The following is an 18,398-nucleotide window of genomic DNA, read 5'->3' on the forward strand; positions in this document are numbered from 1 at the left end:
TTCCAATCATTTGATGATTTACATAAACTTAAATATTTTAAAATGATATGAAATTAAAACTTAATACTTTATTTTAATGATAACAATCCAAATGTAACATAAAAAAAATAACATTTGAAAAAGTCATAACACGAAATCAAAAATAACATAAAAGTGACTGAATAAGATAACGAATTGTTGTTTCAAACCAATTCATTATCCTCTTCTTCCGTGCCACAAACATCAACTTTTGGCTTCTCATATTCGATAGCCATGTTCAGCTTCTTTCCAAAAAGGTCTGCCTTGTTATCATCAATAACATTGTTAGAAAATAAAAATACAAACAAACTATTAATTTTATAATAATTAACATGTTTGAATAAGGCTTGTAATGTAATAAATTAATTACCTAAGTAGGACAAAAGATATCTACCTTACAAAGAAAAAAACAGGATATTTCAAAAGCTCGTGTGACAGTGTGAAAATTTTGGGGTGAAGGTAACAATATATATAGATAGGTAATAGGTGTGACATCTGCCCAAATCCGACCCGACCCAGGTACCCGTTTTCGAATCCGATTCTTTTTATGATTTAAAATTTGTTTATTAATTTTTGTAAATTTAACATTAAATAAATTATATATATATATATTTTATATATATTACTAATAATAATAATTCCTTTCCGCCTCTTTCTCTTTCTTGTCGCCGTCCCGCCTCTTTTCCTCTCTTGTCGCCATCTCGCCCTTTTTCCCTCTTGTCGCCGTCCCGCCCCTCTGCTTAACCCTTACGCCTTGACCCCTTTTTCTCTTAACTCTTTGCTTGTCCTTTGGTTCTTCCCGCCTAAGGACGTCTGCGCAGCTCCACGCGCCAGACTCCTTACAAGGAAGCCTGCGTGAAGACCAATTGTTCCTGCGATACGCGAGGCGAACTGTTCTCGCAGCGCGCTAAGAATTGTAGTTCTTCCCGCGACGCGCTAAGGATTATAGTTCTTCCCGCGGCGCGCTAAGGATTATAGTTCTTCCCGCGGCGCGCTAAGGATTATAGTTCTTCCCGCGGCGCGCTAAGGATTATAGTTCTTCCCGCGGCGCGCTAAGGATTGTTTTGTCTGCCTTCGCCCTCGCGCGCGCTCGAGCCTTCTCGCGCTAGACCTTAAGTCTTTTCTTCAGTTTAGGTCAGCCTGTATGCTTTTGAAATATCTTATCTTTGGTTTGAGCACTGTAGGTCAGTTCCGACATCTGTCCGAAAAGCCACTTTCGGCGCAGCATGCGCACCAATCCTATTGGTTGACAGAAAAAGTGACTGACATAATCTTTTGAAATCTTCTTTTGCACGTCTTGAACAGTGTTTATCTGACTTCTCCCATGCTTTGACCTATAATCTGTCAGCTTTTCCCCATCCCCTGCAGCTGCCGGCATATCTTTTGATATCTTTTGCTTTTGTTTTCTTGTGCTTTTTAATATCTTTTGCTTGATTTGATAAGATCTTTTCCCCCTTTCAAGGGATTGTGTTCCCTTGGGTTTTCCTATAAATTAAACTATTTTCTTGTAACACTACACACACTACACTTAAACTCCCCCCAAATCTCTCTCCCTTTGTTTCTCAGCAGCGCTATCCCTCTCTTGCCTCCGTCTTCTCTTCTGTTCTGCCCAGATCTCGGTAATTATAAATATATATTTAGTTTTAATTTGTTTAACTAACAAAAATCGATACTTACTGCATATATTCAAGTCATAAAAACCAATCGTTAAACCAATAACCTCTTATTTATAGGATAACTTGTGCTTGTTTAAAAGTTGGTTCTTGCTTTAGCTTTCAACGCACCGTTTACAAGTGAGTAATCTCGTACTTAATCCCCTTTTATTTTTAACGTTTTGGGATGTTCATGTGTTCGTACAACTTGAGTCTTAAACTTGTTTATGAACTTTATGTGCGCAAAACCCCATGTGTTATGGATGTTTACTTGGCTGTTTATTTGTATGTGTGAATCATTAACCGCTTTGACGGCCTATTCCGAAGTTTTCATGGATCCATTAGATGAACACGGGAGACCTATCGTTTACGGTTTTATTGTTTTATTACACATGCACGTATGATTTATCGTTTTTGTGCTCAATTGGGAGCACGGATTGAACTATGAGCTATGATCTAAGGCTTGATCACAATCTGATTACACCCTCTGTTAAACCCCAGTTAAGCACATGTTGCGCGCAGTGTTTATTATTATCTATTTATATCTATTAAACTTGATTTCTCACCGACACGCAAGTGTTGACGTTTTATTTTAACACATGTTCAGGTTTGCTGTAGCTGCTTTTGGGAATCTCAAGAACACGTAGGATGCTTTCTTTTGTTTGGACCTAGATTAAAATGTACCAAGACAAATTATGTTATTTGAATATTTTAAGTTATGATATGCTTTATGTTACTTTACGATTCATGTTCTGCGCGTGCGCAATGAAAATGTATTTATTAAATATTGACACCCAAATAGTGTCACGAGTAATGAAACAATACGTGGCGCCCCGATATATAATCCGCCATCGGTTGGGGTGTTATAATAGGAGTAATATTTATGGATAGTTAAATAAAAGAGGAATGTAAAATATAAATATTATTATATAAAATAATTATGGATTTTGAAAGCCTTTAAATATGGAACAAATTGAAGAAACTAATGGAAACATCATCAACTGATAAACTAATAACCCTCTAAATTAGCCAAAATTGAGTGCTTATATTATTATAGTTAATTTGTTAGTTACATACTTTAAAAACGGTTTTGATAACTAATTATGCCAAATAATGATTCATAAAATTAGTCAAACAAGTTACCAGTCAATGTTGTTTTGAATTTGAGAAACATAAGTTATGCCAAATAAACAGTTGGTCTTCCTATAACAGACATTTTACATAAACTTCCTCTATCATAAGTTACCTATGTAAAATGAAATATTATTTATCGACACAATTTGTTGATACAATTGATTTCATTTTTTATATGATTTAGTTAAGCTATATAAAGTATATAATAAGCTATATAATGTATATAATTATTATATATAAGTATATAAAAATTTTAAAGATTAAAAAAATTGATCAAGTTATAAGATATAAATTGTAAAAATTAATAAATTATTTGAATTAATAGTCAAAACAAAGTTTGATCATATAATATACGTTTTGCATGAATTGTGTAAGTTACATAAATAAATTTTTTAACTTTATTAGTCTTTAGTATATTGGGAAACATTGACTCTAATTTTTACATAATATAACAATATTCAAAACAAAATTAGTAAATAAAAATAATTAGGTTATTCAACACATTTTATAATAATAAATGATTATTGTAGAAATGTTCATGTTCTTATTTTTTTCATTATCATACATAATATTATAACATAATTTAAAAACATGGCTAAGGAAAGTAACAAAATTTTGAACATACAATAAAAAACACTCATAAATTTGCCTTTACTGGATTTTATTCTTTAAAGTTTTCTCAATTAAATTTCCATGTATGTTATCATATCCTTCAAAAAACCATATTACACACACACACACACACACACATATATATATTGGTGTGTAGGGAATATCGAACACTTAAAATCATGGTGTCTGAACATCATAAACATGTGAAAATATCATTCTTGACATCTATCTTATATAGTAAATATTTTTTTAAATAGTGTACAAATAGAAAGATTGTTAATTTCATAATACTAATAATAAGAATAATAAAATTCATAAGTTATAGAAATTAAGAGATCAAACTGTTGCTATTTTTATGAGTGGATTTGAAAAATATTCATATTTATTATGATATCTAACTAATAATTTTCAATATCAAGATTGGTCAAATTCAGAATTTGAAATGAGTTTAAATACGTGTATATATATGTTATTTTTGAAATTTTAGATTAATTAGAAAATAGTCAAATATTAAAATTGAAAACGTTATTGATAACGGAGAGTAACAAAACATTTAAAACTTTCCAAAAACAATGGTGTAAATCGATTTTTAAAATGACTATTAAATAGGTTATCAATATTAATAAAAAATAATGGGTATTGAATAAAAACATAAACACATAAATGGGTATTATTTTAAAATGTAAAGTCCGATAATACTGGAAACTATAAAAATGTTTTAAATTTTGTTAATATTGGTGATTTAATTGCCTATGATATTAAATTAAAATTAAAAATATGAAAACATATTAAATAGAATTTGACCAATCATGATAACCATGGAAATATAATAAAACTATTTTGAAAACGAATCAAAATCATGGAAATATATTAAATGGACTTTGACCAACAACGATGTAAGATTGATTATATAAAATTAATTAAATTACATGAAGTGTGAAAAATACATAACTACATGAATAATAAAAAAATATATATTCATCCAATCTTGTACAAAATGTAAGACATTTTTGAATACTCCATCCATAAAATAGCTATTCTAGTTGGGGCCATAAGCTGAAATGATAAAATTAAATAAATGTTAAACAATATATCATTTGGACTAAACAAAACTTTGGTTATTAACCGGAATATCATAATTAAATACAATAACAATTAATAATACATAATAATTGAATTACCAATTATGAAATATTTGAATTATGTGAACAAATGTAAAATTGATGTACTAATGTATAACCGGAATAATTACCAATAGTCGGGGAAATTGATTTTGCAATGACTAAACCCTGAATAATTAACAATAACAGAAATAATTTAATTTCAAATGGATGTACCAGAAACAATAAAAATAATAAAACCAATAACTGAAAGAACAAAGAAAATGAATGGACAATGACATAATGAATAATATGAGAATCGGGCATTTGAGTATCAAAGAACCTTATTGGAAAAACTTAACAGTTAAGCATCTCCATTGAATCTTGGATTTGATATAGAACCTAAAGAGATTATAAAAAAAATCATATAATAAATAGTATCAATACAAACAAAAACGGAAAAAAAGAAGAATTGTTATTGAAATAATGAATAATATGAGAATCAACCGTTATAGTACCAAATAAAACCTTACCGAAAAACCGGAATAGTTCAACTTCTCCGTTAAATCTTGGATTTTGATATACAACCTAAAATGAAAAAAAAAATCATATAATAATTAAAATCAATGCAAACAAAAACGAAAAAGAAAAAAATTGTCAATGAAATAATGAATAATGTGAGAATCGGCCATTAGAGTATCATATAAAATCTTTACGGAGAATGCTTAATCTCCCTTACCGGAATAGGCGATGGTGGAGGTAGTAATCCGAGAGAGAGAGAGAGAGATAAATATTAAAATGAATATGATTTTCAATCTTAGGGTTTATATAATGTGAATGAGATAATTTAGTAAGTTTTTGAATTGTAATAATAATTGAAATAATTAATATCATAATTACATTAACAAGTTACAAAAATATAAAAGTCAATATCATTGATTTAAAATTTAATTAATATAGGAGGGAATATGGAAATTTAAATATAAAATTTTGAAGGATAGGAAGGAGGGAATATCATAATTTAGTCAAATTTAGACACGGTGTTACAAATCCGTAAATTACTCTTTCCTTAATACACAAATTTAAAATTTTACAAATCATAATTAAACCTTTTATTAAAACACTTGGTCATCATTTCCTAATATCCTTAAATTAATATTGAATTTGACTAATTTAAAAAGAATAATTTAAAATTTTTCTTTTTTTTTCATAAAAGGAAGTAGTATATGAATAGAGTAGCTTTAAGAAAATGACCTAATGAGGACTTTCGTCCAAGGTGGCCTTAAGAAAATCACCAATAATATAATATTTAAAAAAAATAAACACATATTATATAGAAAGTCGTTGATCACAAACATATAGAAGACATGAAGAATAATAGATATTAAAAAATAGGTTAATTCAAAATATGTTAGTCTAATAGATAGAAGCCTTTGGTGTATGAAATCAACTAAAAATATAAAAAAGGTGGTGAATGAAATAAAATAAAAATAATAAAATTTTTAATTTTTTTTAATATTTCGAATTCAAAATATAGATACGATTTTAAAATATTCAATTAAATATAATTTTTTTTTTACTTATTTAATTAATATAAATTTACACTTTTAGGTAAATGTAATATCAATTAAATTAAAAGAAAAGAGTTCAAAATAATAATGTATGAGCTTTAATGAATCTTAATTTAAATTATTATTGATTTATTTTATTTAATTGAAAATTAGAGAAGACCTTGATATTATTGGAAACTATGAGAATCAACCAATAGGAAGAAGGGATTTTAACATAAATCCTATTGCTTTAATAGTATAGTTAGATAGTTTATTCAACGCTTACTAGGGATCATTTTAGCCTCACCCACTTTTTATCAAGGGGTCAAAAGGTGCACAAATAAATATCAAAGTAGTTAAAATGCAACTCATCCAAACCAACCCCTGTTAGCTTTTTCACACACTAATCTCTGTACTGTACCCACGTCTACCCAATAATACACTGCCACGTCCACCAGATCACCTACTTCGCATCCCCACTTTAACCCAACCCATCCAACGGCTATAATCACTTCCATCACTTCATCTATTCCTCCGTACTCTCCACGCGCGTCATCCAACCTCTTTCTCTCTCTAAAACTTATAGATTATTAGTTTAATTCAACACAACCACCACATATCTCCGCCGTACGTACGACGGAGTTATAAGCTTATAATACACTGTAACGTTTAGTGTTTATATTTAGATCTGGTTTTAATAATCATGTCAAGTCCATGGGGTAAAATCGGCGACTGGGCGGCGGAAGCCGAGCGAGCCGAAGCCGAGGAAGCCGCAGCTGCGGCAACGGCGGCGGCGGCAGCCGAGAGTTATCCGAGCTTGAAAGAAGCGGTAACGGCTAAAAAAGGTAAGAAAAAGACGAAAATGACCTTACAGGAGTTCACGATGGCCGGAACCGGTACCGGAGGTGACAGAGGATTGACTCCGGTCGAGATGCTGCAGCTTCCGACCGGTCCGAAACAACGGACCGCTGAGGAAATGCAGTTCGGACGGATCGGCGGTGGTTTCTCGTCGTACGGTGGTGGCCGGTCCGGTGGAGGTGATCGGAGTGATCGGAGTGATAGGAGATCGTACGGTGGATTTAATGATGATCGTAGAGGTCCGGTTAATCGGAATACGGATTACGATCAACCGTCTAGGGCGGATGAGGTTGATAATTGGGCGAGAACGAAGAAAACGACGCCGTTTGATTCCGGTTTGAGATCGAACCGGTATAATTCGCTCGGTGGAAGCCCTAGCGCGGGCGGAACGTTTTCGAGAGCTGATGAGATTGATAATTGGACAGTTAATAAGAAGCCTATAGCTCCAGCACCTGCTAGATCTAATTTCGGTTCCGGTTTTCGTGATTCTAGTGGACCGGTGGGACCGGAAAATGAGCGTTGGAGTAGAGGAGTTAATCTGAACCAGGAGCGGGTAACAGAGCCAACAGAGCGTCGGCGTTTGGTATTGGATCCGCCGAACCGTGAAGGTGTTACAATTAGGGCGAATAATGATAATAAACCGAATCCGTTTGGGAATGCGAGGCCTCGGGAGGAGATATTGGCTGAGAAAGGTTTGGATTGGAGGAAGGTGGATTTGGAGGTTGAAGCTAAGGTGATTAACAGTCGTCCGACGAGCTCTCATTCGAATAGTAGGCCGGAGAGTGCTCATTCCGGTAGCTCGGTAGAGGTGTCTGCACCGAGAGCTAAGGTGAATCCGTTCGGTGATGCTAAGCCTAGAGAAGTTTTGCTTCAGGAGAAAGGTGTTGATTACCGGAAGATTGATTTAGAGTTGGAGCGACGGCGTCTTGGCAGGTTATTATTCTATAAGTTTGGTTAATTGTATGAATTAATGCTTTTCAAGAAATTATAGGTCAAAGAAGTTTGCATTGTTAGGATTATGAAAATTCTATAGTTGAACTGAAGTTGTGAAGACATAGCATTAAATTTATCTAGCTTGTTACTGTCACAAAATGATTTGGTTGAACCCGTTTAGACTAGTTCTTGTTTGTCACAATAGTTATTAGACTACTGGAGTTAATCTTCTTCAATATCCTGATTTTGACTCAAATTTAGGCATGCTTCAAATACTATATTAGGTGGGATGAGAAGCATTTATAGGCTAAAAACTCACTCATTTGTTGTTTATAACCAAATAGTTGAGTTGTTGATACTTGATACGCATATTTTAGCTGGTGATTTCGATTGTATTTGTTTGAACTTATATGAATTGAAGTTATCTAATTTGAGCCTGCTTTGGGAGTTGGGACTATCATAGTATCATCTATCATTTTGGCATGAACAGATTATTGAATACTGTTGAAACTAGTTTCTTTGAAGTACTCTAGAGTTTATGTCAGTAACTCAGTACTATGCCTTGTTTGCTCTTTACTTTGCCTGGCAAGATGGTCAAGTGTCTCTGAGCTTGAGTATGTATCTGTAGATGCAGTTTTTTTATGCAATATTGGGAAAACCAAGAATATTGTGTTTTGGGAAATAGTTGATATACTATGTACTTGATTAATGAGTGCTAGGTAAAATAATGTATGCATAACTATTTATTCAGAAGGACAATAATGCTTAATTGAGCATAGTCTTTCGTTTTATTTTACTTTTTCTTGTGTAGTCTAGTTAAACTTTAAATATGATGATCTTGATCAACAGTACACATTATGGTCAGCTTGGGCATTAACTGAACAAAATTGCTATTTTGTTTTAGGTGTTTTTTGATATCATTCATTGCCTAGTTGTTATAACTTATAAGTTAATTTTGAATTAACTTATAAGTTAATTTTTTTATGCAATATTGGGAAAACCAAGAATATTGTGTTTTGGGAATAGTTGATATACTATGTACTTGATTAATGAGTGCTAGGTAAAATAATGTATGCATAACTATTTATTCAGAAGGACAATAATGCTTAATTGAGCATAGTCTTTCGTTTTATTTTACTTTTTCTTGTGTAGTCTAGTTAAACTTTAAATATGATGATCTTGATCAACAGTACACATTATAGTCAGCTTGGGCATTAACTGAACAAAATTGCTATTTTGTTTTAGGTGTTTTTTGATATCATTCATTGCCTAGTTGTTATAACTTATAAGTTAATTTTGAATTTTGGTTCCCTTTTACTCGGCTTTCTCATTTTGGTTTATAATTTCATTTTTATCTATATATTTTTTGGATTGATAAATTTCATGGTTGAGCTTGATTAGAGCTCTTAATAGTTAATACTTGTAATTTAAACTGTGTTTAGATTAGGTTGAAAATGTTACTTTTTAGCTAAGATACATGCTTTCGACAAGCATTTTGTCACTCAATGCAGTTCAATATTATTAGATATTTCCGAAGAAATTCTCAAAATTACTGTGTAGAACTGTAGACGGTTAAATCTGTCTTGATATCTGACGGGTTATTACTTTTTCAGGCCCGAGACGGAGGAAGAAAAGAATTTGAAGGAAGAAATACATAATCTCAAAACACATTTAGAGAAAGAATATGTTGAAACTCAACCCGATTTACAAAATACATTACTTGAGAAAGAAAAAGAACTGGAACAATTAAGCCGGGATCTTGATGATAAACTACGGTTCAGTCAAAAGACAATTGAAAGGCCTGGTTCTGGTGCAGGAAGAGTGGGCTCGGGATTCCAAGAAAGACCAGGTTCTGGGTCAGGAAGAGCGGGCGTGGGCTTTCAAGAAAGACCACCTTCTCGATCTGGCTCCATTGATGAATCCAGAAGTGTTGACTTTTCAGAGAGGCCCCGGTCCCGTGGTGATTTTGGGATGAGACGCGGTGATGACAGAAGAGGTTTTGGTGGTGGATCGGATAATAGAGGATTTTTGGGCAACAGAGACATTGGCAGGTATTATTCTCATTAAATTTTGTATTTGGTAAAAAATATATTTTTAACATTTATCTGTCCGTATGTTACGACTATTTTAGATTTCAACTTTACATTCCTTTGAAATTTGGGCAGATAAAAACTAATATTGTTCTTCTCATACATTAATAAACTTTGGAAAATATATAAATTTTTTTCAACGAAGCACACAATCTTCTTTTTATAGACAGTACATTATACTTCCATTTTGTAACCTCGATAAATGATAGTTGATAGCAGGTTACATCCAAATATTACTGACTTGTTGAAGATATGCTGATATGGACGGCCCTGTCCATGTAAGCAATAGTCAATAAAATGATAAATGTCGACTATGATGTGGATTTAAAAAAAAATAGTTAAATTTCCGTATTATAATGTAATATTCTTGTCCTGTGTGTTCTTGGTGTTTTTGTGTGCTCTTTTCCTTTTTGGTGGTCAAGAGCCAACAAAGCAATCATTAATACATTTGATCATGTTTTTTTGGTGTTATTGACTTCTTGGTGTTCAAGGACAAACAAAGTAACAAACCAATCATTAATACATTGATTTGATTTTATTATTTTTTTGCATTAAATTGCAAGATACTATGTACCTACTTTTAGTTCTAGCAACCAACCTAACCTTTTTTTCCTTTTTTTTTTGTTGCATAGATAGCAAAGTTTCACCTGTCACTATGTACCTTTTCTTTTTGTCTTATTTTATGGCATTTTTTTCATTAATTTTGTTACCTCCCGTTAAATTCAAATACTTATCATTACTACTAGAAAACTTAAAAGCTAAATAGAATTCACTTTTGGTTTCCTAGCGCCTGAGGTTGTAGAGCTACTTACTTGTGTCCAACAGGTCGTGAATAGTAATGTTATGATCCAACGTTCTATGAATGTTAGTTTTAAATGGCTTAGTTTTGCTATTCAAAAAGGGCTAGCGAAGCAGCTTGTTGCCCGTTTGTCTACTGTATCGATGTAAACATTACTTTTTAATGAAATGAAACATTAGTGATTGGATTTTTGTTGGCAGGTCAAGCTCAAGGGATAGATGGTGAGAGCGAATGTGGGGTGTTTGGCAAGTAGAAGAGAAGAAAATAATAATTCAATTTTGTTGTGACACCTTAAAAGCTTCATGTCAAGTAGAGGATTTTCCAACTTTGGTTAAAAAGGTCAGGATTTTTATTATCTTATTATATTCTTATTATTATTATATTGTTACCCAAACACTCTTAATTTTAATTGTAAATCTAGAATTGGATAACTGGATTTTAAGTTTTTAACTGTTTGTTTATTCTTCTGAATTACTATTGCCATTGGTTTGTATGAGGAAAACCAACTTTTAAACGAATTTGCTTCTGTTTGTGCTCAATCGTTTGTTTGATTACAGTTACACGAACAAATATGAACATATTCCGTTCGTATTTGTTCGGTTCGTTTACAGACCTAAATGATAAAAGTGGTTCCGTATATTGTGATTTGTTTAGCAGTAGATTTCATTGTTTTGTGATTGGACTTGTATCTTATTTCAGTATTTTGTGGTCGGCTTAGTATCAGATTTCAGTATTTTATTATTGTTAAAAGTATCAGATTTTAATCCAACAAGAAGCTCAGTAATAGTTGCTTCAATCTTTTATTGATTTGCGTAGTAGATTGTTTGTGCAAGAAGAACATCTGTTCTATAAACCGAATGTTTTTCACATATTAAGGCAGCATATCGTATAAGTTTATTAAGTCCTCTCGTGCTTCATGACCGATCCAATGAGGTGATGCAATTAGCTTTTCAACTTTTCAAGTACCATGATTACATTAGCATAATGTAGTGCAAATGCAACTGCACCAAGCGTTTCGGGTGGTGGTCAAACTGGTTCGGTTTCAAACTGCGGGTTTCTTGAACTTGGAACCTGGCGGCATTCTGGTTGTTTGATGGAGACCAGTTGCCACCCATCATGCACCCTTTAAACGGGCCTGCAGTACTCAAACGAGCAGGGGTAGCCATCTTCTTTTCATGGATACTTGGATGAGTTATCGCAGGTATGCCAGAATTTGAGCCCGGATCTAGCAGGTCGGGCTAAAGATCCTGACTTTTAATGTTAATCGGTTGGGCCCCGAAATTGTAAGAAAAAGAAAATCAAAAAAAAAAAAAAAAAGAAAAGAAAAGAAAAGAAAAAGAAATAAGTTGGGTACTTGGGTTTATGAAATTGTAAGTTGGGTTATTTTCTGTTATTGCATATACATACTTATATGTAGTATACTTAATATAATAAATTAGAGAACAGTAGTTATGTTTATAAAACATGCTTGGTCAGTTGAAGCTTGAAACAGTTAAAACTACTACATGTAAGTTTTAATGTGTCAAACTAATGGATGCCATTTTATTTTATGGCAAATAAACCATATTTTGTTATTGTCGGAATTAGTTATTGCTTATAACTTGAACGACTCAACGAACAAGACCTCAACTTTAAAACTATAGTTTTTCAAGCGCTATTGATAAAGCGTTGGTATGGTTTGTGATTTTTTCAAGTCTGACTTTACTTGCTATAAATATCTACTTTGTGTATGTACATTGATGGTTTTATTACTTTATATGATTATAATACTACTAGTAGGCAACCCGCGCGATGCGGCGGCGGCGACAATTTACAACGCGGTACTCGTTTATAGTTAGTTTATAAGCCGTCTCGTGTTACAAAGGTAAATGCTCATATTATAAATGAGGAGGAAGTACGTAATCAAGTATTGCATCCTTAAGTTGTTAACATTGCAATTGGAATTCCACCAATAAAAAGTACAAGCAAATTGTCAACTACATGACGATACTTACGGTTTTGTAAGGGTACATCCATTATAACAATCAACCATTTATTTCAAAGTTTGTACGCTACAGTCTGCAGATCTAGCAAGCGTTATGAGACCGTTTGAGTTTTCTCGAATCTGTATTGGCATTTTCCCACGAATGTTGAATCTTTCTGGCTTACCATCTGCCATAGATGTATAAAACTGTCAAAAACTGAAATATAGTTATAGTTGTGACCCAAAGTTCTTAGTTGCAATGTCTGAGATGTGAGTTTAGTTGAGTCAGGTAACTAACCTAAAAGATAGTTGGATCCCTGGATTCATGATTTGCATCTAGCTGAATATTCCCTTATTCACAATAGTAAGCACTCATCTGGACGTTCAAGATAAATAAAGTGTATAAAGTATAATAGTATTTAATAATAATCTCATTTTGCTGAACAAATAAAATTACTATTATTATACTTAAGAATTAAAAGTAATTTTAAATCTCATTCACCCAAGAAGGAAGTGTCCCAAATAGCTCACTGTAAGACAAATCACCGCATATAGAAAAAATTTTAGAAAACTTCATAAATATTTTAATAAATCTTGTAATATTTTAGAAAAAATTTGGAAGTGTCCCAAATAGCTCATTGACTTGTACGTTATAATCTATATATCGGTATTGAAATTTCGACAAAAATGAGTTCATCGCAACAGTAAGTTCGTTTAAGAAAAAAACAGAATATATTTCAAGATATCTAAAAAACAAATAAATAAATAAAGTTGTCAATTTAAGAGTTAAAGATGAGGAGCAGTTTTGAAAGAATATTTTAAATTAACAAAATATGATGAAAGTTAAAGGGTAAAAATTGTAAGTATTTCAAATAAAATTAAATAACACGTGAGATCAAATGTTATAATGACCATTATACCCATGTTTAAACTTGTACAATGTGCTTTACCTATTGTAAAACTCTTAAAATCTAAACTCTTAAGTTTGCCCATGACTTCTGCTTTATATATAATAGAGATATACAACGTAATGCCTTGTTATAGTTATTTTTATCTTAACTTTATATATAAGAATTATTATATGTATATTTAAAATGTGTAATAATAATATAACTAATATACTTATATCTATGCGAACCTAGTTGAGTTCGGTAAGAAACTTGAGGTCTTGAGCTCGAGCTTGTTTATTAATTTACCTTCAACATATTCACACACATTTAAGCTCAATTCCAATTTTTAATTGACATTTTTGTTTGCAACAATGGACGGGTTACAACAAAGAAACACAGTCGTTGATCCATACTTGTTCTTTTTTTTTTTGGATAGCTCACTGTCCGTCAATATGATCCTAAAAGCTTGTGTCTCGTATGGGTTAAATATATGGCCAAATTTCTCTATATATTGGAGATGGGTTAAATACATGGCCAAATTTCTCTCTATATATTGGAGAGATAGATGTGACTATCGTTTCCAGCCTTGTGTCTTGTTTGCATTATGTTTATGGCGCCTAAATCTTTGCTAAATCTTATAATGATTTCATTATGTAGTTGAATGGATAAAAACTAAATAAAAAAAAAACCGACTCCGCTGGGGATCGAACCCAGAATCTCTGGTTTCGTAGACCAGCGCCTTATCCATTGGGCCACAGAGCCACTTTTGACTAAATTACCATCTGAACATTTATAACTAAAAAAACATACTACGACAAAGGTTCACGGGTTGATAAATGGAGCAGAGTCTGGACCAGATTTGGTTGGACCTATTGGAGATTGTGAAACTTTGGGAGTGGTGATTGGTGGGCCACCTTGGTTGTCAGGTTGTTACAATATTGGGATTCTATATTATCAGCATCAGCATAGAATAAACTATAAAATTATAAAGTAATGTTAAATTTAAAAATTTTATATTTCAGAGTTTAATGTTTTGAAAAATAGATTACAAATCTAGACATTAAGTAGAGTTTATTTCAGATCAACTAATATATGAAGAACTGCAAGAAATGCCTAACATACTTATATATAATGTTTAAAATGTGATATATAAAATTGTTACATAGCCTCTAGATTTTCTCAAAGTCACTATTTCTGTATTATATTGTTATCTTTAATATATTATGTATAAGTGTAATATGCCGTTATCGCATATTCGTAACTCAAAAACAAAAATGCTCAGAAGAACCCATAAACATCATCTACTTGAACTATATCATATAAATAAGGACCTAGAAATGTAAAAGTAAAAAAACCCATAACAAGTGTATCAGAATGTGATCAATTCTCGTTGATTAAAAAATCATCAAAAATCATAATTTTATATAAATTTTGATCTATTCGAAGACTAGTATCTAATACACTTTTTTATACACTTGTGGGTGGCTCACGTTTCACGGTGGTTCATTAAAGTTAAATCCAATCCAACGTCTATCCGACTTGTCTTAAACACTGATTATATTTTAGTATTATTATTTTAAATAACAATAACGATTAGTAATTACATTAAACAATGTATATTAATCATTAGTGACTGCAAAAGACAATTTTACACTTCAACAAATATTATTAGTTAAAAGTGACTGTATGAAGTGTGTTGCTATATGAATAAAATATATTACAATACAGTATAGATAATAGTTGTGACTTCAAAGGTATACTTTAATAAGATAAGATGAAACAACTAAATTTTTAATATTATTCATATACATGCTATTTATTTCTAAACTTAATAAAAAAAACCAAAAGTTGATACCGTTTCGTTTATACCTACGAATGGGATACCAATAATATATGCTCGTGACGGTTTTAGACCCCATGATTTCCATTAAAAAGACAAAAATACCCTTATCAACCTCACTTCTTCCCACATATTAATCATAACCAAAAACCCATTTTGGTCATTTACCACCACCCATATTGCATAGTACACCCCATGACCCATGTCACACATGTAACGGCCCATTTTAACCGACACATTATCTTCTATAACTTCTTCCTCTATATTATTATCATTATTATTGCCTTCATTTTTTCATATAGTCATATACTCATATTCAATCTCTCATTGTTACCTTTATTATTACTAGTCATGGAGCTTATCAAAGTTGTTACAATGTTGTTGCTACTAAACCAAGTTGTGCACGCCCGTGTTAACAAACACCCGTATGACTTTCCCGCGATTTTCAACTTCGGTGACTCAAATTCTGACACGGGTGGCTTGTCGGCCGCCTTTGGACAGGCCGGACCACCACATGGAGAGTCGTTTTTTCATGGTCCGGCCGGTCGGTATTGTGACGGCCGACTAGTTATAGACTTCATAGGTACTTATTATTTATTGTTATTGTTAATTTATTATTATTTAGCGGGTTAGCCTGTTATTTTGATTGATCATTTATCTTATTTATCTTTAAGTAATTAATTATGTTTATGTTTTGTAGCACAAAGCTTTGGGTTGCCTTACCTGAGTGCATTCTTGGATGCACTCGGGTCTAACTTTACCCACGGTGCGAATTTCGCGACCGCTGGTTCCACCATTAGACCACAAAATACGACTCTTGCGCAAAGTGGGTTTAGCCCGTTTTCGTTAAATGTTCAATGGTATCAATTTAATGATTTTCATAGGAGGGTCCGAAATTATCTTACCGAGACAGGTGACATTTTTTTTAATGTCCGTTTGTATTGAATTGTATTGTATTAATGTACAAAATGTGATGTAGATGATCCGGTTTATAAAAAGTTAATGCCGAAAATCAAAGATTTTTCGCGGGCTCTTTACACATTTGATATCGGGCAAAATGATTTAGTCGCGGGGTTGTTCCTAAACTTGACCGTCGATGAAGTTAGGGCGAATGTGCCCGATATGGTAAGCCAGTTCAAAACAGTCATTAAGGTGAGTGTTGTTTTAAAAACTGTCATTTTAGAATATAAATGTTACACCATTTTAATGAATTTAATTGTTTTTTATTAGGATATACATGATCAAGGTGGAAGATCATTTTGGATACACAATACGGGTCCAATCGGATGTCTGCCATACGTGTTGGACCGTCAACTAGTTACCGCAGGACAAATGGACAGGTTCGGGTGTATTGGTCCGTTTAATGACCTTGCGCAGTTTTTTAACCATCGGTTAAAACAAACTGTTGATCAGTTACGAGAGGAGCTGCCGAATGCGGCAATAACTTATGTTGATGTCTATACGGTTAAACATTCACTCATTACCAAAGCAACCCGTAACGGTTAGTTACTTTAATCATGTTTGCACGTTTTGCTTGTTTATTTATGTTCGTGAACGTCGGTTTATGTTCATTTTAATTTTAATAAATACATATGTAGTCATATTTATATAAATTTTACATAAGTATGTTATGCTTGTTCGTTCGTTCGATAGAATAATGATGGATATTTTGAATAAATAATGTAAATTAAACCACTAAGTTAGATGTGACTCTAGATGAATTCTGATGTATTAGACTTGTTCGTTTGTGCGTTTATACTTGTTCAATTATATTAGTTTAAGTTTGTTTATGATTATAAAATGTTTGTTTGTTGTGTGCTTTAAAGAGTTGTACTTTTGTTTAAATTGTAGGGTTTGAGCATCCATTGAGGAGTTGTTGTGGTCATGGAGGAAAGTACAACTACAATATGCATGTTGGATGCGGTGGAAAAGTCAAAGTCAACGGCAAAGATATCGTAGTTGGCAAAGCTTGTGAAGATCCAACGGTGGCGGTTATTTGGGATGGGGTGCACTTTACCCAATCAGCTAATAAATGGATATTTGATCATATCGTAAACGGGTCGTTTTCGGATCCACCCGTGCCAATAAGTTTGGCTTGTCATAGACAATACTAAGATGGGAGTTAGTTTTGATTTGTTTTTCTGTTTTGAATTTTAAGTAATTGACTTTGATATTGGGGGTTTATTATTGATGTTTTGACAAGTTAATATTCAAAATGGTTTTTATTTTGTTATGATAAAGAACACAATATTGCGTTACGTGTGTATTATAAAGCCTTTTATATGTATGTTTGGTCACTTGGTCCAATTTAAGTTTTTATAACAATTTCTTAAAATGATCCTAAGTTTGTGTAAAACATTAGGATTGGGACTTTAAACGAAATCCCGACATGATATGATTTTGTTTCGACATATTCTTTATACATTGATATCCGACTGATTTGAAATCTTTCAATATGTTCACTTTAGCTTCTTTGTTTGAGAATTGAACGTCATTTCTTGAATATAAATAGGTTATTCTTGACCTCCCATCAATAGCTTTGTCTTTAATTTATAGTTTGGTATTCTTAGTTTGTAATAATCCTATACCCGACCCTATATTTGATGTGCACCCAATTACTAAGTACCTTTTGAGTTCGTAAGTTTTTACTTCAGCAGGGCTGTCTCCGAAAATCGTTAAAAGTTTTTGGGTCGAAGAGGAAAAAAAATGTGGGCCTTAAATGAGTTAAGTAATTGGATTTAAACATTTACAATACATATTTTTTTCAAATATATATATAATTTTAAAAAAAATGAGCCCATCAGGGTGTGGGGATGGGGTCGGTCGACCACCTAGCCATGCCTCATAGGCGAAAATTTACTTTGGTATGGAAAATTATCGTTTGTTAACTTTTCATCAACTATAATATGATCATCTTAGATGGTTAAAAGCTATTTGTTAAATTTTCATCAACTATAAT

The 18,398-nt window shown here is 32.3% G+C and overlaps 2 protein-coding genes and 1 non-coding gene across 3 annotated transcripts; 2 read left to right on the forward strand and 1 right to left on the reverse strand.

The window, feature by feature from the left end:
* The first annotated feature begins 6,646 nt into the window (after positions 1-6,646).
* On the forward strand, positions 6,647-11,480 carry LOC143544970 (eukaryotic translation initiation factor 4B2-like). The gene is made up of 3 exons (XM_077036938.1): positions 6,647-7,857; positions 9,471-9,908; positions 10,947-11,480. Exons 1-3 carry the CDS (start codon positions 6,770-6,772, stop codon positions 10,969-10,971), a joined length of 1,551 nt encoding a protein of 516 aa, XP_076893053.1. The 5' UTR covers positions 6,647-6,769; the 3' UTR covers positions 10,972-11,480.
* Positions 11,481-14,288: 2,808 nt separating this feature from the next.
* Positions 14,289-14,361, reverse strand: TRNAR-ACG (transfer RNA arginine (anticodon ACG)). Its single transcript has one exon. It is a non-coding gene; the product is annotated as a tRNA-Arg (tRNA).
* A 1,052-nt stretch (positions 14,362-15,413) lies between these two features.
* LOC143544971 (alpha-L-fucosidase 3-like) lies at positions 15,414-17,594 on the forward strand. Its single transcript, XM_077036939.1, has 5 exons — positions 15,414-16,022; positions 16,140-16,352; positions 16,419-16,591; positions 16,670-16,940; positions 17,291-17,594. Exons 1-5 carry the CDS (start codon positions 15,635-15,637, stop codon positions 17,551-17,553), a joined length of 1,308 nt encoding a protein of 435 aa, XP_076893054.1. The 5' UTR covers positions 15,414-15,634; the 3' UTR covers positions 17,554-17,594.
* Positions 17,595-18,398: the final 804 nt, after the last annotated feature.

The sequence above is a fragment of the Bidens hawaiensis genome, unplaced genomic scaffold (assembly GCF_021521415.1).
Source record: "Bidens hawaiensis isolate Kalapana, Puna unplaced genomic scaffold, B.hawaiensis_p1.1 tig00013805_1, whole genome shotgun sequence".
Taxonomy (NCBI): Eukaryota; Viridiplantae; Streptophyta; class Magnoliopsida; order Asterales; family Asteraceae; genus Bidens; species Bidens hawaiensis.

Coding starts and splice junctions, on each gene's coding strand:
- LOC143544970 (XM_077036938.1), top strand. CDS start 6,770: ATGTCAAGTCCATGGGGTAAAATCGGCGACTGGGCGGCGGAAGCCGAG. Junction 7,858..9,470: donor GAGCGACGGCGTCTTGGCAG/GTTATTATTCTA, acceptor TTACTTTTTCAG/GCCCGAGACGGAGGAAGAAA. Junction 9,909..10,946: donor GGCAACAGAGACATTGGCAG/GTATTATTCTCA, acceptor TTTTGTTGGCAG/GTCAAGCTCAAGGGATAGAT.
- LOC143544971 (XM_077036939.1), top strand. CDS start 15,635: ATGACCCATGTCACACATGTAACGGCCCATTTTAACCGACACATTATC. Junction 16,353..16,418: donor AAATTATCTTACCGAGACAG/GTGACATTTTTT, acceptor AATGTGATGTAG/ATGATCCGGTTTATAAAAAG. Junction 16,592..16,669: donor AGTTCAAAACAGTCATTAAG/GTGAGTGTTGTT, acceptor GTTTTTTATTAG/GATATACATGATCAAGGTGG.